Here is a 27948-nt window from a genome sequence, read left to right on the forward strand (position 1 = left end):
AGCCGGTGTTGTTCTCCCCTGAGGTTCTCGGGAACTTACCAAGAGGGGAATTAAAACTTAGAGTCAGGAGCACGGTGACTACAAAGCAGTGTAGGGAGGCGGTGCTACACAGCGCTGGGCAGCAGTTAAGGTGGTGGTTCTTCCGTGCTGGCCGAGCAGCCCTGAACAGCTCGGACCGCCAAGGGACAGCACCGGGCATGGCTGCGGATCCTTTCCACAGCCCTGCGCTGGCACGAGCTGCATTGCCAGTTTCCAGAGGCTCGGACGCGGGCCGAGAAAGGACGCGGGTAATGGAAACACCTTTACCCGCAGCACCCACTGCCGCCCGGCGCCTGCGCGATGGCTCCGGCCCGGCTGCGCTATGGCCGCGGCCCGGGAGCAGAGCTCCGCGCATGGATGGCCCTGGAGCCCGTGACTGATGGCCTGGAGGCCGTGATGGATGGTTCTGGAGCCCGTGACGGATGATCCTGGAGCAGGTGATGCCCGGCAGTAGGATAAGCCCCCACCTTCCCCGCACCTGCCGGGGCAGCTCCTCGTGGGGGCTCTTCGGCCGCGCTGCCCCGGCCCCGGTGCCAGCGGCGAGACCTCCCCGGCTCTGCGTGTCCCGGGGCCCTTTGGTCTGCGTGTTGTTATTTCTTCTTCTGTATTTTTAAGAAAACTAAAAAAAAAAAAAAAAAAAATCTAGTCGTTATGGTGTTGTGTTTCTTGCAGTCCCTCTCCACGAAACCTTCGCGTTCTTCAGCTTTGGGGCCCGTCTCTTTATACTATAGCCGTGCTCACCTGCGTCTCTTTAAGAGTTACAGCGGTAACACAGGCAAGTATAAAAATGTGCATATTGGCTCTGGTCGCTGTTTTTAAGGGGAAAAATCGCCATGATGCCTTGTGTAAAATAAACTGTGAACTCATTAGCTATGTGAGGCTTTGCTTATGAAGATGCTGTTGTTCAAGGAGAAGAAATTTAACCTGCAGATTTTGTGGTTGGCTGTGAAATTTATTGAGTGCATAAACTGCCAGTGTGCCACGCTGTCTGGTCAGAGAGGTGCTAAAATGTCTGTTACCAAAATAAATTTTGCAAAGCCAGAAATGTTATCTGTTTCCAGAACACCTGGTTTAATCTAGATGTGGTACACACTTGACTTTTGAATGGTGAACCCTCAGAGCTGATGGAATTATCAGTAGTGTAAAGATGAGATGTTTTTAAATCTTTAGGACTTGGTGGGAGAAGAGATGTCTTTACTAAATGCCAGTGAAAACTGAAATGTTTTTTGATCTGTCAACTTTGTGTACAAACGTTTGGACCTACAGTATATAGTATGTGTGACCTTTTTCTTTTTTTTTTTTTTTTTTTTTTTTTTTTTTAGAATAAGTGAGTGTTTACATCCTTCAGAATGCCCAACTCCAATGCCAAACTGCATTCTAACCACAGGGCTGGCCGGGAAGCCAGCAGACGGGAATTGGTTTCCAGGTCTTTGCAGAGTGCTCAGCATTGCCTGGAGAACCAGGATTTTGGAACGGCATATGCTCACTATCTCCTGGTACTAAATCTAGCTCCTGAGTTAAAAACTACTGTCAAAGTAAGTGCTCTTCGAATTACTTGGAATTTTATTTATTCTAATTCTCTTGAGGTCTTTGTGACATGTTTTGAGATTTGTTGCATGTAACTGACTTCTACTTTTATTGAAGACAGAATTGGAAAATCAGTAATAATTGGGATGGCCAATGATTTCTTTAATAAGCTCTGTATGAAGGGAGTTCATAGAATCTTCTTTTAGTCTCTGTGTGTCAATGGCATTTAATAAAAACAGGTCCTTGTTAGTATTGGAGCATGCATTAATATTCACACATATTAATGTGTACATGTTAACGTACACATTAGGGCTCTCAGTAAACACTGCTGGGTGCTGATCCTTGTGTGTGGTTGTGCAGATCTATGCCAGGACACCTCCAGATGTTTTCAGGGCTCATTTCCCTACTTGTGACAACTCCCAGCACCTCAGTGGTCTGTGCTTTATTTTCTAGGAAACATTTCAGTTTACTCTCTTTAAATGGGCAGAAGAACTGGATTCTCTGGCACGGATTCAAGATCTGTTTAACTGCTATGAACAAGCCCTTGAGCTGTATCCCAATGATGAAGTGATCTGTAACAGTATGGGAGAACACCTCTTCAGGTTTGCAGTGATGTATATTTAGTGTTTGTAAAGGTCATGTTGTGAATACAAATGTATTCATATATGTTTGTCTTAAGTAGCTTAAAAAGAGTAGCCAGTGTTAAAATAAATGTTGTTAATCCCAGCAACAATGGGAAAAAACCCCACCATGTTTGTTTTTGCTCAGGTCTTCTAAGGCTGGAATTTTAAGACTGAAATCATAGATGATAATCCAGGTTTTAGTTAGGTTTCCTCTTTGTAATTTCTTTGTTTTAAAGGAACTCCTTTAAAATTGTGTTAAAATGTATACAAATATTTGATGGATTTAGGGCTTTTTTCAGTGCTGTCTGATTTGAGATTATGCTGTAGGTATCATTAAAACTTGATTCAGATTCACAGTTTGGTTTCTTTTAATTTCTTTTTTCAAAATTGGCACTTAATGCAAAAGCTGGCAACTCAAAATTTGGTGTTTTTGCAGGATGTTCCAGTTAAATAGAGTACCCACAGTTTTATAGCATTCTCTTGAGGTTATAACATTCTCTTGAGTTGAGTATCTGTGAGACTAGATTGCAGAGCTGCTGCTGTCATGTTGCAGTGAGTTCTTGTAAATAAAACCTGTTTTACTTTGTCAGAAGATGCAGTAGTGGATGAAGGCTGGTGCACACAATGCTGTTTCTGAGCTGGCTTTCCATTTTAAAGTGTCTTGATGTAAAGCTATAAATCATTCTTTTTCATAAACTAATGGCTCTGTTTCTAAAGATAATTTTTCAAACTAACACAAGATATTTCTGTTGTCTTTTAGCTGACATAAGACCTCTTTACAGACCCTCAGATGTTCACAGCTGCATGCATACTTTCCATTTGTTTGTCACTTTTGCTCCTAGGATGGGTTTCAGAGACGAAGCAGCTGGCTATTTCCACAAAGCAGTGAAGCTCAACCCCGACTTTGCCGATGCCAGGGAGAATTTCTACCGCGTTGCGAACTGGCTGGTGGAGCGCTGGCACTTCATCATGCTCAACGATGCCAAGAGGAACCTCACCTACCTCAGGGCCATCGAGAGCGCTGTGCGCTCAGGGAGCAGATCTGTCCTGGATATAGGAACGGGAACGGGCATCTTGAGGTATGCCACAGTGCACATTTCACAGGAATTTAATAGAAATGTATTGGTTGCCTGACGAAATTTGGCTGAGAGTGGAAAAAGTAACTGCTTTGATCCTTCTATGGAGACAGAACTTGAAAAAGCAAGCAGAGCTTACAGAAGCCAGTGAGTCTGGAGCAGTATTTTTGAACCTTTTTTCGTTATTTGTTGCAGATGCTTTTTGTGCCAGTAAGTGCTGCTGAAATTGAATTACTCATGTGGGTTTTGAAGTTGTAATGTTATTTGTCCTGTCTTTAAATATTGACTGTAAAGAGTGGATTCAGCATAGCTGAGAGAGTGTCCTTATGCTAATTGTGGTGGTTTTTTTTGCTGATAACATATCAAGAGGGTACCAACTTGTGCAATATTATTGTTCATACAGGAGATACCAGTTAATCTAAGGATGGTTTTTAGACTTGAACCGGTAGAAATGTGAAGCAGATGTGGAGGAGGGAAAAACCCCTGATTCTTGTTTTTCAGTATGTTTGCAAAAAAGGCAGGAGCATCTTTTGTCTATGCCTGCGAATTATCCAAAACCATGTATGAACTTGCCTGTGATGTGGTGGCAGCAAATAATATGGAAAGAGAGATCAAACTTCTGCATTTGAAGTCACTTGATATAGAAATTCCAAAGCACATACCTGAAAGGTACGTTGTTGCTTTCTCTTCTGGTGGTATTTTGAGTTTGCTCATCATTCCAAGAAAATAGGAAATGCCTTGTGACCTAAACAGGAAGTAACACTTCTGTGATATTGCTCATAATGTGAGAAGTTTCTCTGTATCTTTTATGTGTTTAAAGAGCAGAAATGACAACATGTTCTTCAGATCATCCTAATTTCTATTGGTAGACCAACAATGTCCTAAATTAAGGAGCTTAATTCTTTGATGGTGGGAGCTTTGGGGCATATGTAATGATACTGCAGCAACGGGGAAAAAAATAGATTACTATGTCATAAAAGTAATTTTAACACACTTTTACACTTCTATGAAGTGATCTTGTGGCTCACTTCTGCAGCCTTTGAATAGAATCGAGTTACTAACATTTAATAAGTTCTGATGGTACAGGCTCCTGATCTGAAATGATGAAGCTCCTGGTTTAGGCCAATCAAGCCTTGCCTAATTGGCTTGCCTAATCATCTGAGCTACTGTAATGCACGTATTCCTTTAGTGCATATAATGAGTTACTAGATGTCAACTATTAATAAATAGTTAGTTACTGCTGTTCTGGAAGTGTCTCCTCTTATTATGCCATTATGTTTTCTCATTTAATTCCAGAGGACTTAAGATTTTAGAGTTGTTAGTCTGTGTCAGAATTTTTTTGTGCTTTGATTATAGTTTTGGGAGTTTTAATTCCTTTTTATGCACATGCATGAGTACATACTATTGCACAAAATATATATTCTGCAGTATCATTGGCTGTATGCCCAGGCTGAAACATCTTCCTGTTTTGGCTAGATTCTTCCCACACAACTTATTTATAAATGCTGAGCAAGAGGGTTTACAGTAAATTCTTGCTCAATATTTGCTCTCTTTTATCTGCATCTTCAATAACTTCTGACTACAATTCAAAACACATAATTTTTTGGAAGAGTTAAATTGTCCACATGTACTGAAACTCCTGGTAAAAGTTTTGCTCTGAGCTCATACTGGTATGGTGGATTTTTTTAGAATGATTGATTGTTGACAGGAGTGTTTATTATACGTGATATTTTTCTTGCCTAGAGTTTCCTTGGTTGTCACAGAAACAGTCGATGCTGGCTTATTTGGAGAAGGAATTGTGGAGAGCTTGATACACGCTTGGGAACATCTGCTTTTACAACCAAAGGTGGGTGATGTGGGTACCTGTGCATGTGCACACATTCCAGACATATGGGAATGAGAAACATTTGTCTTCTAAATGCTTCATTCCTTTTGGTATGCTAAAAATGAGTGATCTGGGCTTGCTCCATGAATTTGATTTTGGTAAGTGGCAGTGAGGCAGACTTTTCATTGTACTCCAGTGAGCTCTGTGTTCTGAGTAAACATGTGTTTGCAAAGCATGTTTCCCTGATGTAACCTTCCTTCAGCACAGATATTCACTTTTAATCACTGTTCATTCATTTATTTTTAAATCTTTTTTGTCCCCCAACTTTGTAAGCAAAAGGGTTTGTGTGGATTTTAAATGTACAGCCAGAGTAGGCAGAAAATTCTGAATAATGGTAGAGTTATTTTTCATTGTAACATTTGGAAACACTCAGTTATGATTGGGTAAATAAATTTGTTTATTTTTGCTGATTTGAACCTTTTTGGAAGACTGAGCAATTCCACTGGGTCTCAGATTTCGCTTTATATTTTGTGGGTTTGCTAGTTCATTAAGCAAAATAATATTACAAGGAGTCTTAAATAGCCTAATCTCTGTTAAGCTAATATTCATCCTAAGAGGACTTCTCTTTATTTTCTCCTTGCCTTGATTCCAACTCGTTTAAAAAGAAAGTTTTAGCTGGATGAAACCTTTCATGTTGTACTGAATTGAAACTGATGACCTCTAGTGTTAAATACAGGAATGGTGCATAAGGGAAAAGTCCTGCAATGTTTCTGTGTAGTCTAACAGTTTTTCAATCTGCATTTTGCTAGAGTTACACACAGGAAGTAGTAGACTGAAGAGTAAAGCTGAAGTCTGGTTATATTGAGACACTGTATTTAAAAAACTCCTTTAATGGCCAGCAGAATGCCAAAGAGTAGTGACTTCTCCAGTCACTAAGAACTTAGCAAAGTTTTGACTGTCACTTAAATGGCTCACTAATATGTAATTTAGGCTTTTCTAAATAATAGTGATAGTATAAATAATCCACTGTCTCCTTGCATGTTGTTGTTCATGTTTTCACAGCCGAAAAACCAAGACATTAGTGCTGGAGACTATGGCAGGGTTATTCCTGCAAGTGCTACAATATTTGGGATGGCAGTGGAATGCAAAGAGATACGTAGACATCACAGGTGTGTTTAAACTCTAGCACAGCTTGAACCCACATTTTTTATTTGGGAAGAGAGACTGGTTGCTTTATTGACCATTTCTCATTTACTTTGCTCTTTATTTTTGGAATGGCTGATTATCTGTTTAACGAAAAAGATTTCTGCTCTCACCATCCCCACCCTTTTCCCAGGCTGTCTTATTTTTCTTTTTTTTTGCCCCACCTCCCTACCCCTTTGAGGTTCAGATTTTCTGGACCCTTTAATCATACAGTTATGCTGAAATACCTGCCTCTAACACATGCTAAAGAAATTTAATTCCTTCATAGTAAAATTACTTCTCGATTTCTGAATTGGAGATTCTTGGATTAACACTTAGCCTGTATCCTCATTTTACCCTCTTTATAATCTGCTTCATACCTCACTTCTGGATTTAAGCCTGGATCTAACCCCTGTAAAGCCTAAGTGTTGATAACCCCAGCTGTCTTTATCTGTCTGAATGTTCTTTGCCTAATTCTGGACTGGCATATAGTAGAGTTTCTTTGCTGAGTCCAATTCTGACTGTGTATAAATTGCTTTCATATTTATTCCAATCTTTTAGAACATTATCACTGTATGGAGACAGTCTGTCTGAGAGGTTTGGACTTAGGGTATTTTGTTTAGGATTAATGTGGTTGTAGATTAGAGAAAATATTAACTTCCAGAGGAACTCCAGTGCACTGGATGAAAAGCAGCTGGGCTGCATCAGTGATTTCTCCAATGCAGTAGACCTGGACAGTGACCAGAAAGAGAAAGAAGTTCCTGTGGTAGATGGTCACAAAATAGTTTCTTTTTTAAGTTAATTATTCATCAGTTAGAAGAGGTTTTGCCTTGAAACTGGGCATTGACCATTACTTACAAAATTTAAATACAATGAAAGTTAATTTGCTGTTAACTTTGGATTGTTGAATTGATGTTCCATTTTAATAGCTTAAGGTCAGGTGATTAGCAGGACTGAAGTCATTGTCACAAATTAATTGTATGCTATAGGGAAAAAAGTCACTTTTAAATTTCTTGCCTTTATAGTTTGAGATCCCTTCTTGCTCCAGTAAGAATATTTAAGATTATTTTAAAAAGTCCTGTTTTTCTGTAAAACACTTGCCTGTTCTCAGATTTAAACTACACAGATCTCCTTAAATTATTCTGATGTTCATGCCTTCACATTTCCTCAAGTGTTTTCAAAATCTACAGAGAGCTTTGGGGTTTGGATATTTTTTTCTGAGCAGGAAGCCTAGTGAAATAGCAGTGTACAAGTATCTCTTTTCTCATGATTTTTATATAATCCAGCAGTTTCTGCCTTGAACAGTTAATGCAACTTTTCTTTGAGCTTTTCCTCATGCTTTAATTTTTTTTTGAATGGTTAGAAGTAGACATAGAGCCCAGAATTGAATTAATACATTATCTTTTTTTTCCTGAAGTACATTTAAAAGTGTGTTTAATTTATCATCAAACACTGATTCATCTTGCTGAGAGAGAATCAGCAATTGTTGATAATCAGTCAATTGTTGTTAATCTTGCATAGCACAGCCATCTCTCTGTGCCTGATCTGATCTTCTGTTTTGTATTCTGTCTCATTCTTTCAGCAGTTTTAAGTTATGCTTCATGGCTTGTGCTCTGATTGGTATTGGGGTTTTTTTCCTAGGATATGATCAAATTCTTAATATGTATTGGGCTTTTCTTTAGTTTCTGGTGACAGCATTCAGTTCTGATTCTTCAAAGTGAGGTGCATTTTCTGTGTTTTAGAGTTGCTCTGAACATGACAAAAACACCACAGAACTGTTTTAGTGTTTTTTAACTTCTTTGTTTTAACACTCTGTACATTTAAAAATAATTAGCCTAGGGAGAATTTCCTTTAGGTTTTTGGTCAAATAACTTGGAATTTAATTTCTCCTGTGTTTGCCTTTACTCCCAGAGTGGGAATGCAAGAAGTTGCTGGTGTGTGCTTGTCCAATTCAGTGCAGTTCTTCAGTCCCACATACGCTGCTGCAGGCTCAGAGGAAACTGTGGAGCCCTACACCACCGAGAAGCTCAGTCGTATTCCTGGGGGTTACAGAGCCCTCACAGAGCCCTGCCAAGTCATGACAGTAGATTTCAACAATCTGCAGGTAATGATTTTTTCTTAAACCCTTCTTAAGTAGTCTTTTTATGATAGCGAAAAGTCCCATATGTCATTTGGTTTTGGGTTCAACTTCAGAACAGTTCACAAGCGCAAAGGTGGCAGGGCTGCTCTGAAATCCTCTGCTGGTTTTGATGCTTGTCTGGTTGTTTGGCGATGTGATTCCTCAGATGACAGTCTGTGATTTTTTTGAAGGTGGACTTTTTTTGTTTATTTGACATAGCTGAGGGAACTTCATAAACTACCTCACTGTAAGATCAAACAGCTGCCAGCCTCAGCACGTGGAGGGGAGGAAGGATGCAAGAGATCCATCCTGAATGATTTACACAGTTGTGGAGCTGACTTAATTTATCTCTCTAAAGTCAGTCTTCACAAAGCTCTTGAAGACAGGAGAAAGGCTGTATTTTTCTATCTGGCATAAAAATATAAATGCCAGTGGGTAAATGTAAAAGAGGACATGAAGAAATTATTCTATTCAACCATTTGATTCCCCACTTCAGCTCCTTTGTATCTTAGGGTATTTCTAAAATCTAGTAGCATAGTTTTGTGTATTTAGCACAAAATACATTTGTATGTGTATGCCAAATAAGCCTGAACTGGAAAGCAGGGAGCTCAGCCCCTGCAGCTGAGCTTGCTAAAAAGATGATACAGCTGATCTCTGGTGTGCTTCTTGCTCATTGACCTGTGGTGAGGAGCTGGCATTGAGTCAGGGCCTAAAATAGATTCTGTTATATAAATGAAATTATTCTTGGCTGCTGCTTGGCCAGGAGTTGCAGTTTCTGAATCAATAGCTTTTCCTAGTTGGCTTGTCTGACATCCTGAGATGAAAAATGAAATAAGACAAGGCTCTTCAGTATACTATGGGGAGCAATCTCTGTGACCTAATGTTGCTTCTGCTTCCAGTGTCAATAAGAAACTATTGCTCTCATCTGAGACATGTCTGCTCTTAAGCATCTGCCTGCTGGCAAACATGTAAAGATAATTTTTTAAAAGTAAAAAACAGTGTTATTCTTTAAATCATGTTTCAGAAGTGCTCCTTTGAAGTTTTGGTTAGATTAATGGAGTGCTCCTGTCATGAAATGTTAAGATATTGTAAGTAAAAAGGAAGAAATGCCTCTGTTATGAATCACTGATGCGGTTGGGAATCCTTGGTTACTGTTTGTTGTTACTTTGTCACTGGGCAATGTGGCAGTTCCAAACGCTGGTAGGTTACTTTCAGCATGGATTTTTTGTTTTGGGGGTTTTTTAATGTCTTGTGTTGTGTCATGGCCACACCTGGATGTTCAATCAATGCAGCTAAAAATGAGAAAAAAATTGTCTTTGTTCCTGTTGTAATAAGAAAAAATTCTAATTCTCTTAAACTTAAAAACAGTACAGAATTACCAGCTAAGAACAGAAATTCAGGTAAGAAATCACTTAGCACTAGTTAGGTAATTTTGTAAGACCTATTTTCTAAACTCCTATTTCAAAGAACTAGAGGGATGTTGCATTTGTTCTGCTTGTGCTAACTGTCCAGACCTAAACTGACAGAACTGAGGAGAAGGCTTAAAATTGAGTAAAACAATGTTTTTCAAACTGAGCTGTAGGAGACATCAAAAACATCAGTACAGATCAGAGAAATAATAAGTCAGAATTCACAAATAATAATAATTTCAAAAAAGCAGCTGCTTTATGGTGATGACTTTATGAGTGTTGTTATGAGCAGCAGCTCAGTCCCTCCCAGGCAGGGGAATGAGGTGTGGCTGTAATTACACTTGTACCCAGCCAGGTGCTGCCTGTGTGCTGGCAGCAGATCAGTGCCACTCGCACGGGAGGTGTTTACCTCTGCAGCCAGTAATTAAAGCTCAGTCTCATTTTCAGGCCCTAAAGGGACTCTGCTTTAGCCAACAGTTACAGATTTTGGCTCTTCCTAATCCTTCATGAGAAGTTGTGGTGTGGAATATGTGAGAAATTGTGGATCAAGGCATAGGAAATTCAATCACTGCATTTTTGCTGTAGATTTTCCTTCTGTTTGTAGGTCTTTCTCATTCAGAGGACATGTGTGGCATTAAATAATTTTGGGGTTTTACTGCCTATTCCTGTGCCATTGCTTTATTTCCATTGCTCTCTCTTAACAAGACTACTTGATGAATTGCCATCTTGATGTGCTACAGCTGTTTAAATCTGTAATTGGCATAAATAATAGGAGAAGGTTTACAAAGTGGCAAATGTGAGAAATAAGTATGGGTTAAGCAGCATGGCAGAGAGCAGGGAAAGCTGAAATAAGCCCTCAAATGGGTTTTTGAGTGATGGCAATGTAACACTGCAGTTACTAGAACCCACTGGATGAGAACCTTGGGCCTGCTGCTGTTGAGGAGTAACCAGGAAGAATACTTCTAATATCAAATACACTTCTGTACCTCTCCAACTCCCCAGAAACCAAGAACCAGATGCATGCTTGTGCTCCTGCTGTCTTATTTCAAGGGGCTTGATGCCAGCAAAGCTTCAGCTGGCTGCTCTTTCCTTCACTAGCTGAGGAGGTACCAAATGAAGGACTGGCAGCAAAGCACTTCTGTTTGAAGAGCAGTGACATCTCACTGTGAACTTTGTTATCATTCAGTAATCTTAACTTGCCCATTGCTCAGTCATCTCAGTTGCAAAAAGAAGGATAGACAAGCTCTTGGAGAACACAGAAGAAAGAGGCAAGAATAAGCAACCCAGCAAGTGGCAGCTAGTCCTGTCCTCAGAGCAGGACATGAACTTTTCTTTTGCCATGTGTATTTTAAGATTGAAATGTACAGAGAATAAGTGTTGACATAAGCAGATCAGGAAGTTGATAAATGTTTTGGAAGAGCTGTTACTAAGCAGAAGGCTGTTACTGAGAGAACCTTTGGTCCTTTGTGCTTGACCTCCTGTTAATTGGTTTATGCTGGAACTAAAACATTAGGGCTGGTCCTTTTGTGCTTCTGAATGTTGGTAGCAGAAAGTAATTCCTGAGAAAAATAAATTGTACATGGAAAAATACTTAATTCCTGTTACATATTCAAAACTTTGTAGAGTGTTGGAGAATTTTTGAATGATGCCTTTAGGATAGACCTTAAGGTGTTCCCAGTAGTGAGATTGTACATGCCTGAGCTTTTATACAAGGCCTACATAGCCCAGATAGCAGATAAAAACACCCTCAAAGATGTTTGATTCCTGTTTTTATAATGACTCTGCAAGCCTCTGTTTGAGCAAATTCACAGTACAAAGTACTTCTAGAACTGATTGAACACAGGTTTTAAGTGAAACATGTGCCTGAGCACTGGCTTGAATTCAGCCAAAAGCCTGGCACTGTTTTTATTCATTCTTGTAAGGCAAGCCCTGCCAGTCTGAAGTCTTCCTTGCAGTTTTCAGTGGGTTTAAATGTGTGTATTCTTAGATGTGGGCATGTTTGCTTCTCACGGATACAGGCTGTCCATGTGGGAAATGGCTCTTGCATGTGGGAAGACAGTTCCTTTGCTAATGAGTACTAATGATGACAATTTGGTATTGTAGAGGCTTGGTAACTTCAAGTTTCTGTTGGGTGCCCTAATGGATTGGTGCAGAAATTTTGGATTATTTAGTTTAATGAAACCAATTTTTATTTATGGAAATAAACTCCCCCAACTTTTTTTCTCTTTCTGTTTTGGTCAGGAGCTGAAAAGCCTGGCAGCTAGAAAGCCCTGGAAGCTCAGCCTGCCAGTCACTGAAGGAGGAATACTGGATGCTGTTGTGGTGTGGTTTGTACTGCAGCTTGATGAGGAGCATTCTCTCTCTACAAGTCCCAGTGAGGAAACTTGCTGGGAACAGGCTGTGTATCCTGTGCAGGGCCTCCTTGGTATGTCCTGTGGGTTTGTTTCTTGTGGTACATCAGCTTGGTTTCATTTTGGGGTTTTTTTGGTGTTTTTTTTCATTTTGATAAGTTATCTTATCTCAGATTAGGAGGTCTAAATAGGATTGGAAGTTCAACAGCAAGTAGCTGAGGGATGGTTCCTGATCATGACTGTCTCTAGAGCACAGTCCCTTCATCAGTGCTTGTTTGTGGGACTTTGCTGTTAAGCAGATGAGGTCTGGGAGAAAGCTTTTCTTTAAGTTGGGTTTTTTTCTGTACTGAATTTAATGCATTGTGGAGCATCTCCAAAAAGTGAGGCTACTGACTGGCTCACTAGTAACTTAGGAGAGGAATGGTGGGCAAGGTGAGGTAGAAATTGCTAGCTGCTACTGCCACAAAACCAAAACTAAACATTCCTACCTACCCCTTGAATCCCTTGTGGGATTCAACTTGAATACTCTCCACGTACAGACATTGGCAATGTCATTTTTAACAGTGTCTACTCTATCCACCCACCTTTATTTTCCTGTTTCCTAGAATCTTAGAATATCTCAAGCTGGAAGGAACCCATGAGAATCATGGGGTGGCTGGGTTGGTTTGTTTGTTTGTTTGCTTCAAGCACCATAAGGCTCTTCAGTGATGTGTCTGTAACTGACACAACTTTTTAATGCTCTTTTGCCAAGATTATTCTGTGAAGACTGGAGATACTGTGATGATGGAAGTTTGCTGCCAAGACTGCTACTTGAAGATCCAGAAGATTTCTTCCTTGCCTTCAGAGTGTGGGATGGATGTCAGTGACAGAGATGACACACTGAGTTTGGGCAATGAGGCTGAATTATGTAATGCTCTGGCTGGACTTCAGACAAGCACCAAACAGGATGGCAGCACTCCAGTGTGTGTGCTGGAATCCACAGAAATAGCCCTGCTGAATGACACAGCTTACCATGAATGCTTTAAAGCTGCCATGAGCAAAGTGCTGCTGTCATTAAATCCAAGCAAGGACTTGCACTCCATGGATGTTGATGGACATGGCAGTGGGATAAACCTCCTAGAGAATCAAAGCACGAGCTCTCTGGGTGTGGATCCTGATGCTTTGTACATTTTAGATGTGTCTGAAGGCTTCTCCATCCTGCCAATTATAGCTGGCAAGCTTGGGCCAGTTAGAGCCTACAGTTCTGTTGAGAAAGATCAGCATCAGGCAGCACTTCATGTCATTGCAGAGGCAAACCACTTCCCTAAGGAAACACTAGAGTTTTGGCTCAGCCACTTAGAAGAAGAAAGTGTGGTGCTACAGAGACCCAAATCAGACAAATTGTGGAGTATTATTATCTTGGATGTTATAGAGACATCAGGTTTAATCCAGCAGGAAGTGATGGAAAAGGCTGCGATATCCAGGTACAGTATAAAAGGACAAAAATATTCCTAGTATTCTGTAATTACCTGAAAATTTTTGAGAATATTCCTTGTGACTATGTAATTACTGTTATGCTTCTGTAGAAAAAGGGTTTTTCCTTGGATTGAACCTCCCAGTGTTTCTGGCATGACCATTGTATGCATTTATTTTTTTTAAAGCATCAAGATTTCACTTTCTCAGATTCCTTTAATTTTTTTTTTATGCAAGAATATGGATCATCATATTCCTTGGTCTGTCAGAAGTTTGCAGGATGACAAAGAATAACCAAGTGCAAGTTTAGAAAAGCCCAGATTCACGTACTTCTCAAACGGTTGTTGGAACAAACTGGTCCTGCTAAAAGACAAACCTGTGGTGTGAGAACAGCCAGGGAGGCAGCAGCAAAGTTGCTCTTCCTCACAGCAGGAGGAGTGGGAAGGAGAAGTAAAATAATGGAAATGGGTAACTAAGTGTGAAATGGATTTATCCCCTTTTGTGGGCCTAGGGAAACCTTACTGTTAACTGTTGTGTTTAGCGATGGCACGTTATTCCTAGGAGCACTTGACTTCAGAGCAAGAACTAGTGTGCCTTTCTTAAATGTATTTACTGTTCTCTCATTACTGTTGATTGATCAGCTTTACAGGTGAATTCCCTCATATTTTACAGGTGTTTACTTCACAGTGGAGGGAAGATTTTCCCACAGTATGTGTTGGTATATGGCATGCTTGTAGAATCAGAGTCTCTGTTGCTGGAGAGTGCTGTTCAAGGAACAGAACCAACCCTGGGGTTTAATATAGCTCCTTTCATCAACCAGTTCAAGGTAGGAAGCTGGTGGGTGGCTTCCAGGCATGGTTTCAAAGCTGCAGCTGTTTAGATTTGGTGGGAACTAGAAAAAAACACTGTTGAAATTCTCAAGAGAGGTTTTGTGACCACACAGGGACCTTGAGATAAACTAAAATGGGTGATGTTTGTTTTAGAACTGGCAGGGAAGTTTTGTCCCCGTTACTGTACAGAAGAATGACTGTGCAGTTACTGTTCCCAGGCAACTGTATTCCAGTGTTTCAAAAGGGATTAGAGGGCTGTATTTTGCCTTTTGTCTATCTCTGATAGCCATTCCAGTAATTCCTGGCAACTTTAGTGTTATGATTAAGTTTACTACCTTTTCCCTTTGTAATGGCTGTTGCTGCCTGAAATTCTGGTCTATTCTTTCAGGTACCTGTTCGTGTGTATTTGGATCTCTCCACATTACCCTGTGTACCCTTGAGCAAGCCAGCAGAGCTTTTAAGGCTGGATCTCATGAGCCCTCTGCAGAACAGCCCCAGCAGAGAAGTAAAGGTGAGTTCTGGGGTCCAAAGTGCATTTAAATACTCTTCTGCAGCCCTGCTTCTTAATTGCTCCTGTGGGCTAAACAGGATTTATTTGTCTGCAGCTGTCTCTGAAAAGGATTGAAATGGTTTGAACTACTTCCTTTTCAAAGAACAAAGTAGTATAACTGATCATTATTTTAAATAATTTTAGGTACAAATTTGTAAGTCTGGCCGGGTCACTGCCATTCCCTTCTGGTATCACATCCATCTAGATGAAGAGCACAGCTTGGACACATCTGATGAGTCCTCACACTGGAAACAAGCTGCAGTTGTTCTGGATGAGCCCATCCCAGTTCAGGTTGGAGATGAACTTGTACTTGATGTCCAACACCATAAAAGCAATATCAGCATTACAGTGAAAAGGTGAAGAATGTCCTGTGTGATTTGTGCTTAATTACCTATGCATAAACTGAATGTTCAGAACAACACTGCTGTTACTTTGTAATAAAGTCTAAATTTTATTTACTGCTCAAAAAGGCTGATTTGTTGCTGTAATAAGAGATGCCTAGGTTCCACTGGTGGACTAGAATTTGCACTGTAAGAGTATCCTACCAAGCTGGAGGAGGTATTGTCTTCAGTGCAGCACAAACCTGATTGCTGGCTTGTGTAGTGGCTGCAGCAGTGGGACAGAGTTCTGCTGCCAGCTCAGCTGTACTGAGAGAACAAAGCACCCAGGTACCCGTTCCAGCCACAAACAGCTGTGGCTGTTTGGGACAGAGTCCTTGTTTCTCAAACTGTGATTCAGCTTCTCAGTCGCCAGAGCCTCCTACATCAGTGTATTGAGATGTTCCTTGTGGGAGGACTGAACAGCATTCCAGCTGCAGTATCACTAATTAGTGCTGCACACAGAGCATTCTAAAAAGCTGTAAAGGACTGCTGTTGGGTAACTCAAGCTATGTAATGGAAGGTAAAACTGGTCAACTTTTTAGAGTCCCCCAGAAATTTTTTTCTAGGAATACAAGTGGAATTAACTTATCTGTAGAAAGTTGTATAAAATACAACTGTCACTGCAGTGCTCCTGACTATCTTCTACAGCATTACATCTTGGTATAATGCAGGTAACAAGTTCCTTCTACTAAATTTGTACACAAGTGGAAGACTGAACTCAGCACTGATTCTACCTCTGCAGAGAGGAGGAAGACTTACCAACATTTTTCTGCAGCTAAGCTTCTTTTTAATATGCAGTCTGTTTAATGGAGAAGAGGCAATTCTGTGATCTTGCCTTAACAGCAGCCAGTATAAAGAGCCATCCAAAAATGATTCTTCTGTAAGTTCTGGGCCTGCTGAAGCCATTATATACTCTTCATTAGGTCAAACATTTCAGATAGTTAAACTTATTTCTATATATCAATTCCTGTAAAGTCCACTCAGTTTAACTTCAGGGACTGTTAGAGTCCCAGCCTCAGCTGAACCTGCACCTGAGAAATTGCTGTAATAAAGCTGCTTTTGGAAGGGTGGAGGAAACATCTCCATTTTTTTTTTTCAAAGTAGAGGCACAAAGTAATGTTTTCTGAAGATAAAGTAACTGGATACCATCCTTTATCCAAGGGGTACAATGTATAATGAAATGCAAGTGAGTTAGAGTATAGGACAGAGGCTTTTGATAGTACATAAAACCCAGTGCTTCTTAAAACCCAAAACCATGATCCATAAAATTTTAAGTTAGTCTGACACAACTAAACCTGGTAATGGTAATTTCACCAGAGTGCAGTTGTATGGAAAAGTGTTTAGGTTTCTTGTGCAAGAAGATCTCTGATAAAAACAAAAACCTTACAGAGTAGGTTAGGTGTATTTATTAAGATTTTAGTAATTAAGATGAAAGGAAAATTGCTACGAGACAAATTAAAGACATTGTAGTCTTGAGTAAGGCAAGAGCAATCCTCAAGACTTCTGATCAAAAAACTTGGGAGGAGATTTGGCATAAAACAACAGAGGAATAAATACAGAGGAAAATGTAAGAGGAAAATGAACTATTTGCAAATCAACTTTTTATGTAATTGTGATAGGTTTTGCTGTGGAATACTGTGGTAGTGGTTTTCAGAAGACAGGGTAGGTATCATTGCAAGATTTGTATTTATTTTTTAAATTCAATGGCAGTTTTTAGGGAAAGGTACAATCCTATAAGCTGCTGCAATTAAAAAAATAACTTTTATCCCAGAAAGAAACAAGCAGGAATATTATATTGTGCAAACAGAATAATTGAATAATAATAACTTAGTAGCTTTCAATAAATACCCTGAAAGAATTAACCAAGACACTTAAATAATCTGTTTTCCTATCAAAGTCCTCTCTGAACCTGTTTTACACCAAACAGACATAACTTCAAGTATTAAAACAAAATGTCTCCAGAGGTTTTTGAAGAGTTAGAGCAGCTACTCTGCTTGCAGCAGCCCTGCTCCCTCAGATATTCTTCCTGCCCCTGCCCCTTTTTACCTGTATAGATGCAGGAAATCAGGTTATTTCTGGTAGTGCTGCAGTGGGCACGGAGGTCCCAATGCACTGTGAACCTGTACAGGTTGTTTCCTTTTAGAGCAAAGCTGGTACATGCATAAGTGATACCTGGGATCATAGATTACAGATTCTGATTCTTTATAAACCCAAACAAGAATTCCCTTTACAGCACAAGCCATGAAATACTGAAAGCACGAACTCTTGCAGCAGTTCTACTTAAGATCCTCTTCTTCTATGAGGGTGGTTGTAGTCATGTGTCATTCACACTCTTAAATTACTGTAATAGTAAATCAAATTGATCGAAGGTGAACCGTTTAAATAAAATCTTTAATTGCTTATTTACAACAAAGGCAATGAGTTGGCATATGAAAAATCATGATTTTCACTTTCTCACTAACTTCAGATACAGCAAGTACATATTCAGCTATAAAATATGCAGCCTAGTGAGTAAGGCGCAATATTTACATCACACTAGTACTGCAAAAGAAGCACTTAAGATGAATTTACTGACAGCCAGAAGCTAAACATTTATCCTGGAAATGCTAACAATGCTGAAAAAGAAACTTAAGATCTTGTAATTTAAAAAGTAGTGCTCTACTGGTTTGGTTGTTTTTGTCAGATTGAAAACATGCAATAATAGTAAAAATCTGATAATGGGATAAAAACAAAAAACTGACAGTGTCAGTTTTTGCAAAGTAACATTTTGATACAAGTGTACTGCTTCTTGGGCTGAAATCTAGCCCTAGTAACTCCATTATTAGATTACTACATAGTTTTACCTCAGCAAAGATCTTCTCTGGGGAAAAAATTAGCAATTACATTTGAATCCAGGCTATACTAGAAGCATAATACAATCACACACGGACACAAATTTAAGAACACAAATTACTACAGACAGAAGATATCCTGCTTTAACAGCTTAAAAAAACTTAAGTGTTAAAGAACTTACTGCAGCCCAAAATAAAGAAATCAGTTTTGTTTTCTACTTCCTTTTCAATATCCTTCATTCCCCCTCCATGTATTTTAAGGTAAGTAACCATGATTCTTAATTTTAGAAGGCTAGGGAAAAGAATAGTCAAGGTAAAGTATTAATCCAAAACCTACCATCCTGGCTGTCTCTTCTGGATATAAAAGACTTACAAACTATGAGCCTCAAAGACAACAGATACACCAACCACATGATCTGGGCAGGATAGCAAGGCCTGCAGGGAATGTTTTCTTTGTAGAGATTCTTTACTAATGCTTGGTAGTAACTATCTTCATAATGGACTTGATTTAGCTATGTAGGAATGGGAAGAAGGTGGCATCTGTACAGAAGCTATCATTTCACCCATTCACATTCCATTCAGCACTGGCTATGGAAGTTAACCATCATTAAGACAAGCAAAGTTAACACAAACAGTTTTTGCTACTGCTCTCCTTAAAATACATTCCTGAAATTAGGCTTTCCCATTGCTAGTAGTACTTGCACTTCATTTTTATATGCGCAGAGGATTTTTTTTTAATGTTTCTTTTGCACTAATGAAATTCAGTGTAACTTTGATATGATGTGGAAGCATTTAGCAGTTTAAGGAGATGATGCTTAAATTTATGCAGAAACCTTTACAGTGTGCGTGTTTCATATCCATGGGGTACTCACAGATGCTCACATCCATCACAGATTCTGGATTCAGATGTCAGTTATAGCCATGCCATATCCTCTTCCTGTCCATGCAGCAGCTTTCCCAAGCTTTCCAACTTCCATCCTTAACAATATGTGTTAACAGGACACGTGTGGCAAGTATGTAATGACTCCTTGACACATTCAAAGAAAAGGCAAGTTTAACTTTTTTCCAGAGCTTTGTCTGCCAAGTTATTCTCTAGTTCAGGGGATTCCTCAGCATCCTGACTGGCAGAAGGGTTAAAAATCCCATCCACTGCAGGGGCTGTCGTCGGTGTTGTGAGAGGCGTCACAGTGTGTCCAAACCCCTGATAGTGACCCATGGGCGAAGATGGCATTGAAGAAGCATCAGAAATTGGGTCTTGAGTAGATGAAGACAGTAAACTTGTATGCTCATTTTGTTCATGATCCTCAGCAAAAAACATTTTCCTTGGCTGGCCCAAAACTGTCCTCCCTAGAATTATGCAAAATGAAAAGATTTTTTTAATCCTTCCAACACTAGTCTTTTAACACAGTCATGTTAAGTTAGAAGATAAGTCTTTGTTTTGTATTAGTTTTACATGGCCATTGTTAGTTTTAATAAAGAAAAGTATGTCCATTTAAGAGAAAAACAACTTACCCAACCTTTTCTTGTTAAAAGGAAAATTAAAAACTAGACTAAATCAGTCAGGAATTCTGGAAAGAAAAAAGTGCCAGATAAACCATGAAATCCTCTAGGCATGCAGCTGCCACTGAATTGGTAACAGAATGTTCTCAATAAAGGTGGGCAAAAGTGTGGCATGAAGCTGGAAATACAGATGCTGTTGGTAGATTGTACAAATCCTGTTACTTACCCACATTTCGAACCTGTTCGGAGATATCTGCCCTTAGGTCAGAAATATCCCACATTGCAAGGAAGGAGTCAAAGCATGAGCCTTCCTCAGCCTCTTGAACATAAGGTTTATAGGAAAAACTGTAGTGATGTGCAATAGCAGCCAGAAACATCTCCACACAAATGATAAAATCCTGCAATGACAGAGATACTGACTTAATCATTCATAACTGGAGAAAAATAGTTCTGGGTTTCTTCTACAACTGAAAGGCTGCAATTGCCCTGGGATACTGACACCAGCTACTTTTCCACCAGGATAGTCTTGGGAGCTTTCAGAGAGCCATACATACAGGACTTCACTGAAACAGATATTTTAACACGCAGCAGCTCTACAATGAATACCTGCAAGAAGAAATGCAAGGATATCCAGACATATTTCACTGGGGCACATTCCTTCTGCCATGGATATAGAAGTGTTAAGCATAAAACTCACATGGGCTCATTGGCTGAAACTTAGCCCAGCTTAGAATAAACCATTACTAATCAAGCCTGTGTTATTTCCTTGAGTATTTCCAAGTATTTCCTTGAGATCAGCTATGTCATCTTACATATAATCCTTTCTGCCCAGAAATAACCATCTGCTCCTACCTGTAAGCCTGTAGCCACAGCTTCCACACTTTGCCAATCCCAGGTGTGTTTCTCAGAAATAACACCAACTTTCACCAGCAATGCAATGAGCACAGCCTGCCTATAAAGAGATTTTATTATAAGAAGTATTTGTATTAGAATTGTAACAGTAGTGCCAAAAATCTGCAAGCAAATCTGGTGATACATACACATAGGAAGAATTTTTAAAATCTTTTCTGTTTATGTACTTGGATTTTAAGAGGAGGAAACAAACTTAACAAGAGATGTCATTCATCCCTGACCCTAAAGACTAACAGAACAGAAAACTAAAGGAGTTTGTTGCTCCAGTTAGTCATTAGAACAGGTTCCTTCTCTTTCAGGATGTTGCTGTAGCTCAGAGAGTAATGCTCTGATAGTCAAATACACTCCCTCATTAGCAGCTCAGTGTGAGCAACGCTCAAGTGGCAATTTTTATTTAACTTACAGTAACTTATTTTGAACAAGTAATTTTTTTACTTTTAAAAGGAAATTAGTTTTGAAATAAGTGCAAGTAAAGAGTCTAAAATAAGTTATGTTCTTGAGAACCTTACAAAAGATCAAGTCTAAAAAATAATCTTAAATGAACAAGACTGCTCTCTCCAACACAGCAGCACCCTCTTCCCCTCACTGCAGCTCACTAAGGTTATGGGTAGACATTCTAAGCCCCATAACTTCAGTAACAAATCCAGTCTTTTTAGCTCTTCTACAATCTGCCCTGAGAGCAAGAAGTAACAAGTAAAAAAATCCACTTACCAGAAAGAAACAAAAACTACCATCTTCACACAAAGGAACTTGCCAACAGGCTGGATAGGGTTCAGTTCCTCACGCAGTACTTTGTAAAACAGCACCAGACAATACATGGCAAACTGACAAGGAAAAGAAAATGAATGAAAGCTTTCAAACCCATGTTTATTTTGTGAGGGAATTGTTAGACCATCTCTACAGTTAAAACATGTATCATAGCATGAGACAACCTTAAAATGCTATCTGTTTTTTTTTTTTTTTAATAAAAAAAGACTTTCTGTTTTAAAGCCTTTTTTTTTTTTATTCCAATAAAAATTCCAATCATTTCAACCAGGACACAGAAGTTGGTGCTGCTGTTGGGACTGCTGTCACAGCAGAAAGCAATTACAGCTCCTTCTGTGACAGTGACCCATCAAACACAGGGGTGGCAGCAGGAGGAGGACAGAATTTCCAAATGATCCCAGCTGTTATGCTGTTCTGACTCCTGCTGCTGTTGGCAAGAGAAGTAAGAGCAATCCATAGACTCCAAAATGAAACTCTCAATTTTAGGGGCTGACATCTTACCCTGACATTATCTGACAGCTGACCCAACAAAAAAAGGTGTTGGGTAGGCCAGACTCTCAGCATTGCACACATCATTTCCATTTTTTCCTGTGAATGTTGTCACCATTTTTAACACAGAATTTTTAGCATAATGATTCTTTGCATGAGTGCTGAAGGTAAGCAAGTGGAGTCATCTCTTACCAGAGAGGAGCAGGTCTGCAGCTCTAATGCCTGGGCCAGAGCACCTCACCCATCAAATAATTTGGGGTAGAAAGGTGCTTCCTTAATAGAGCTTCATTGTAAAAATAAAGTTTTAGGTTATCTGGTATTCCAGTTTTTTCATACATTATATTTAACAGACAGCATTTTTGACTTAAAATAGAAAATATTCTACCTGTATGAATTGCCAGACATTTACACTGGTACAGACATCACTGACAACAGTTCACATAGAAGACTGACATAATAGTGATGAATTCCAAGAGCAGAAAATGTACTCCTGATACTCACTAGTTGTGACATGTTGTTGAGTATAACTAGGTAAGTCCATGCATTGTTGAAGCTGAAGTTTCCTTCATCATACACTCCCACCAGTTCACAAATTCTGGAAGAATTTTTAGAATTAATCACTATGGAGTAACAGATCACTTCCCTCAAGTGCTACATCTTCACTCTATCAGTCAATCCTTAGAATTCAAAACCTCTTCTGGTACTCAAATATGGGCACTGGGGGCCTGCACAAGAATCAGTTTCCAACAGCATGTGTGTATATATATATATATATATATATATATATAAAATAGAAATATTTATATGAATATTCATTGTGAGTAGCAACTTTTTTCACAGTCTCACAGAATTAACAGTAGTGACCATCAATGCAAAGCTCATGAAATTAAGCTTTCAGTATCATCATGCCTGACTGTCTACTGTTCCTTTACAGACACAGGCTGTATGATATGAAGGCACACAGTCAAGCTTGTCACATGTGAATTTTAAAAAAAATTTAGAAGTTACAAGAAATTTGTCTTTAAAAATTCTCAGTTGTTGAAGTCAATGAAAAAAAGGGAGGAGGAAAAAACAATCTAAAAATTAAGAGATAATAAAAATGTTTTTCCCACCCCAACAGTACTTTAGATTTTATCCCACTGATTACAGAAGCTGGCATAAAGTATTTATGACTTCAATTCTGCAAACAGTCATTTGCTATAGAAAAGCCATAAAGAAATCATAAGTTGATTCAAATTGTTGGGACACATTTAGCATGCAACACGAGTCTGCTTTCAAACTGCCTTGATCCAATACAAAGGGCATGATAATTCTTTCCAGTGGAACTCAAAATCATATCCTGAAGATCAATATTAATTATTTATCAGTGTACTTACAAAGCAATGATGGTAGTAAATGGTCTGACAACAGTGTACTGCAAAACACCCAGTTTACATCTAAATAATAAAACTCTGAAAGAGAAACACAAAATTCATTGTACAAGGTATTTAAATACAATTCTCTTATTGATGATTCCTATTCTCAGTAGATTTACTAAGGTAACTTTTAATTTTATGGTAATTTCAACTTCTACATCCAGGACTTAAGATGTTGCATCATATGGTGTGCATACACAAAATACACTAAAGAGCTGGATTTTTACAGACACATTACAGTAAATATTCAATGATTCACTTATTTTAGCAATGAAAGGCTAAAACAAAGGGCTAAACAAAGAGAATGCAATTTTTGCTGCATTTGAAGATGTTAGAAAAACTTTGAGTCTAAATGTAAGAGACTTGAAAAACACAATAATTGCCGTAAACACTTTAGAGAACCAAAGCTCTTTGCCCAGTATGGCAAACTGTATAAAGAAGCTGTGACCACTGAAGCCCACCTTCCCTACCCCTCACCCCAAACAGCTTTATCAAAATCAAAATCTCCTGAGAGAGAGAGATATTTTATCAGTTTAAGCATTCAGAAATAGACAGTACAGATGCATAAGGCCTTTCGCCCTTCACCTGAAGCAAAAACAACAGGCTACCCAATCTACTCCCAATTTCACATGAGGTTTTTGGCAAACAGCAAAAGAAGCAGATTCCAGGAGAGGTTTTTTAATATTTTTAAAAATAAGAAAGCTTCCTTCAGCACCCCCTGAGTCAATCCATTCATGTTAGTAACTAAGTCCAATTCACATAATGTTTTATAGCTAGACTGTCACTCGTCCACAGCTGCTTTCAGCAGAGGTTCACAGCTGACCAAACACACACAAACCATAAACTCCCTCCATCAAGCAGCAATTGTTATGCTGCTAAATATGAAAACAAAATGTTTGGATCTGCCTACACAGGCTAGAGCTTGAAGATGCCATGATATACTCACTCTCCCATAGCCCACGAGGGACAGCAACAGAGAGGGGGCAGATGTCTCTGCTGATCTTTCGCCTCTATTATTAACACCAGGTTTGGGTACCGGTTGGTTAAGTAATTTGAAAGAAAAACCATAAAGTTATAGATGACATAAGCTTCATAGCATTCTCGACATGTATCCACATATATTGCAATCTTGGGGTATTTCAAAGCTATCCACTGCAAGAAGAGAGGTACACAAAAGGTTATGTGCGAGAAAGACAAAAGGGATCCCAACGCCAACACTGCTTCAGCAAGCTCTGGAGCCAGCAGGCACTGACCAAACAGGGCTGACAGCACTGGGCCAAGGGGAGAGCAATGCTACAGCTACAAAATAACACACACAGCTGAGTTTCAAACCAAAACCCAACTTTTTACTTTTAGTGAAACTGGTTATGGATCAGCTGTCAGAGCTCTCAGTTTCTGACTATCACAACAATGTTGTACTGCACAAAGGATGTTATCCTTTGTCCCCTGAACCAAAAAGGAATCATTTTAGCACTCAGCATAACTCAGGAAAGAATTCTAGTAGTGAGCCTAACTTGGGTGAGGAAGGTACAGCACTGAATTTTGAGGCAGCTCTTGGATCAGTCCTGTTCTCATTTCTGCTATTAAGATGGAAGGCCCAAAATAAGGGTCCTGTCACACCCCCTTCCACATCCATCATAAAGGATACTCAAGGACAGGGTTAAGAAAGGTTATCAAAAGCAACCCCAAATCTCCAAAAGAAGAATGTGGCATGACTAGAGCTATGCTTCTGACATACTCCATAAACAGGAATGCCCAGAAGTTTCTAGGACTACCCCTCCATGCAGCACAGTTTCTTCCTGACACTGTTTTCCTTCACTCCCACAACAAACAGAATTTGATTGAGCTGGTAACAGCCAGGGAACACTTACACTGTCTAAACTGTAAATCGGCACCATCCACAGAATCCTGTTACAACAAAAAAAGAACATTTTACATTACTAAAGGTATTTTTAGTCTGAATTAAATCCAGTATTTGTAGCATAGGTAAAACATGAAATATTACCTTATTATTGGTTTCTGTAACTCAGGTTGAGTATAATGGACTAAGTGTTGCAGTATCCCCCAGAGAGATATTGGAATAGTCATTAGCAGAAATATCCCAGCGATAAACCATGCCTTGGTATGAATTCCAACCTTGCAAGATCAAAGTTTCAGTCTTAATACTGTCAAGTTATTACAAGTACACAAAACATTTCACAAAAGCAGAGTAATGCCCAGTACTTAATTACTGAAACCTACAACAGGGTCCTTGTTTTATGTATGGAAATTGTCTTGATTCAGTGCTGCATTATAAAGTTTCTGAAAACCTGTGGATTTAAAGTCTTTGTAGCTTTAAAATCAAGTTCCAAATAGTAATCAATTAGTCTTCATCTAACAAACTGAAACAGATATGGATGTAGACACATAAAACCACAATGTCTGCTAAAACACAGGGTTGAAATTTTAAATCAAAGCTCTCTGAAAAACAACTAATGATCCTAAGTACCAAAACCTGAGAAACATGGGAGACTCTTTTCAGTTTCCTTTGATGAGAATCGTTTTTCTGATCCCCTGCGTTACATCAACATCCCACGTCTCCTGTTCTTTTCTAGTTTTACTTCTGATCAGTTTCTCTACAAGTATCAGACTTAATGGTAGAAACTTGGATATAAACACCTATTATGTTGAACATGCGTTATGCATCAGAACAGGAATTTAAACCAGAAAATTTTAAACACATTCAAGACAGATCTTACTGTCCTTATGTCCTGAAAATTATACCCTGAAAAAGCTTACCTCCAGGGCCACAGACCTGTATCACATTCAACAATACATATATTTTAAAAATATATAAAAAATATATAAAAAAATAGGTTAAAAAATTTTACTTCTTGTCAGAGAAGCAATGTAATCATATGTGTGTAATTCACACCTCACAGTTACAGTACCACCAGCATGAAGCAGGAGCTTCTCTATCCATAGAGATGCTCTACTAAATTCTCCAAAAACAGACAGAAATACCTTTATGAATGCCAGCATTAGAACTAAGTCTCAAAATCTAAGTTCTGGGATGAACTTATGGAGCAAGCCAGACTCTTCTTGGTGGTGCCCAGCAACAGGACAAGAGGCAACGGGCAGGAACTGATGCCCAGGAAGTTTCACCTGACCATGAAGAAGAACTCCTTTACTGTGCAGAGACCTCACAGTGGGACAGATTGTCTAGTGAGGGTGGGGAGTCTCCCCTGCCAGAGATATTCAAGAACAGTCTGGACACGATCATGTGCCATCCTGTGCTCTGGGACGACCCTGCTTGAGCAGGAATGTTGGATCACGTGATGCACTGTGGTCCCTTGGAGACTCTTGGCTGACTTGAGTTTCTTCAGAACGGTACCAACTGTTCAAACACCAACTATTATGGAAACTGAAGGGGAAAGAAACTCTGCTCTGTTCCTCTGAAGTTCACTAGGGCTTTAGTAGCACGACAATGTGTCCAGCAGCACCACGGCACTTCTCCAGCCTGTCCTTTCAAGGAATGGGTCAGGTTGGAGGGGACCATGTTGGGTCATCTAGTCCAACCTCCTTGCTCAAGCAGAGTCATCACAGAGCACATAGTACTGGATTGTGTCCAGATGGTTCCTGAACACCTCCAGCAGGAGAGACTCCACAGCCTCTCTGGACAATCTGTCCCAGTGTGCGGTCACTGCACAGTAAAGAATCTCTTCCTCGTATGCAGGTGGAACTTCCTGGGCATCAGTTTCTGCTGTTGCCTCTTGTCCTATTGGGGGGGCACCACGGAGCAGAGCCTGGATCCATCCCCCTGGCACCCGCGATTTCCACACTTTTCCGATGAGGTAGCACAATTATCTCCCCGCCGCTCCCTGCCCGGGGCCGAGCCCGCCGCCCACGGCCCGACCACGCCGCTCACCTCCAGCTTCTGCAGCTCCCACACGCAGAGCGGCACCACCACCAGCAGCCCCACGATGTAGAGCAGCACCACGAGCGGCCGGATCCATCGCCGCCAGTTCCCGCAGGTGCACGGCATGGCCGCGCAGCCGCCGCCGCTCCTCGCACCGACCTCAGCGGGCCGGCAGCCCCTGCGGAGTGCGCATCACCGGCGGGGCCGCCGCCTCGGCTCCGTTTCCCGGCTGCCCTCGGTATCCTCGGCGGCGCTTCCTAGCCCGGCCCGGCCCGGCCCGGTCCCGCCCCGGCGCGCCCAGCCCAGTCCCCGCAGCTCTTCCGCCCGGCGCCGCTTCCGGCTGCCCCGCCCCTCCCACCAGCCTCTCTGATTGGCTGTGCGCCCTGCCCATCACCGCTGCCCCGCCCACCCGGGACAGTCAGGGGGAAGCGCGCAGCCATGCCCCCCCAGCTTTGGGAGGGTTGGTGTGTTCCACCCACCCCCCCCGCGCCCGGCGGCAGTGGGCTGTGCCGCGCTCCTCAGCGGCTGGAGCGGAGGGAGGGAATGAATGTCAGGGAATGCGCGTTTGGGAATGGCCGCGGTGCCGGCTAGCCCGGAGCCGCTGCTCCAGCTGCCCTGCCCGGGCCTGAGCAGTGCCTCCCTGGGAGCCGCCCGGGGTGCGCAGTGCCCTGCAGAGCCGCACCTCGCTCTGCCAGCAGCGGGTTGTGACACAGCCGAGGAGTGAAAGCTCCCGCGGGCGCACCAGTAATGCAGAATTATATGGTGATTGCAAAAT

General features: G+C 40.5%; 2 protein-coding genes across 3 annotated transcripts; one reads left to right on the forward strand and one right to left on the reverse strand.

The window, feature by feature from the left end:
* Positions 1-317: 317 nt before the first annotated feature.
* On the forward strand, positions 318-19495 carry PRMT9 (protein arginine methyltransferase 9). 2 transcript variants are annotated; one of them, XM_074540784.1, is made up of 14 exons: positions 318-476; positions 712-828; positions 1362-1574; positions 2020-2168; positions 3032-3268; positions 3767-3934; positions 5009-5111; positions 6153-6259; positions 8184-8376; positions 12042-12225; positions 12903-13614; positions 14276-14429; positions 14822-14944; positions 15128-19495. In XM_074540784.1, exons 3-14 carry the CDS (start codon positions 1389-1391, stop codon positions 15341-15343), a joined length of 2532 nt encoding a protein of 843 aa, XP_074396885.1. In that variant the 5' UTR covers positions 318-476; positions 712-828; positions 1362-1388; the 3' UTR covers positions 15344-19495. The 2 variants fall into 2 exon arrangements, with proteins under 2 accessions (XP_074396885.1, XP_074396884.1); XM_074540783.1 differs by having other exon boundaries at positions 712-814.
* On the reverse strand, positions 17736-27514 carry TMEM184C (transmembrane protein 184C). The gene is made up of 10 exons (XM_005485314.4): positions 27183-27514; positions 25281-25411; positions 25147-25183; positions 24222-24427; positions 23237-23311; positions 22362-22455; positions 21318-21430; positions 20547-20646; positions 19921-20092; positions 17736-19541 (listed from the first exon to the last, which is right to left on the reverse strand). Exons 1-10 carry the CDS (start codon positions 27297-27299, stop codon positions 19249-19251), a joined length of 1338 nt encoding a protein of 445 aa, XP_005485371.1. The 5' UTR covers positions 27300-27514; the 3' UTR covers positions 17736-19248.
* Between the last annotated feature and the right edge of the window lie 434 nt (positions 27515-27948).

Source organism: Zonotrichia albicollis, chromosome 5 (assembly GCF_047830755.1).
Source record: "Zonotrichia albicollis isolate bZonAlb1 chromosome 5, bZonAlb1.hap1, whole genome shotgun sequence".
NCBI classification, from domain to species: domain Eukaryota; kingdom Metazoa; phylum Chordata; class Aves; order Passeriformes; family Passerellidae; genus Zonotrichia; species Zonotrichia albicollis.

What these genes read in the sequence shown, in the direction of transcription:
- PRMT9 (XM_074540784.1), top strand. Translation starts at nt 1,389, where the DNA reads ATGCCCAACTCCAATGCCAAACTGCATTCTAACCACAGGGCTGGCCGG. An exon ending in TCCTGTGCAGGGCCTCCTTG is followed by an intron (nt 12,226 to 12,902) that starts GTATGTCCTGTG and finishes TCTTTTGCCAAG; the next exon opens with ATTATTCTGTGAAGACTGGA. An exon ending in CTTTCATCAACCAGTTCAAG is followed by an intron (nt 14,430 to 14,821) that starts GTAGGAAGCTGG and finishes CTATTCTTTCAG; the next exon opens with GTACCTGTTCGTGTGTATTT.
- TMEM184C (XM_005485314.4), bottom strand. Translation starts at nt 27,299, where the DNA reads ATGCCGTGCACCTGCGGGAACTGGCGGCGATGGATCCGGCCGCTCGTG. An exon ending in CCCTCGTGGGCTATGGGAGA is followed by an intron (nt 23,312 to 24,221) that starts GTGAGTATATCA and finishes TTTCTCTTTCAG; the next exon opens with AGTTTTATTATTTAGATGTA. An exon ending in TCAACAACATGTCACAACTA is followed by an intron (nt 21,431 to 22,361) that starts GTGAGTATCAGG and finishes TTTCCTTGTCAG; the next exon opens with TTTGCCATGTATTGTCTGGT.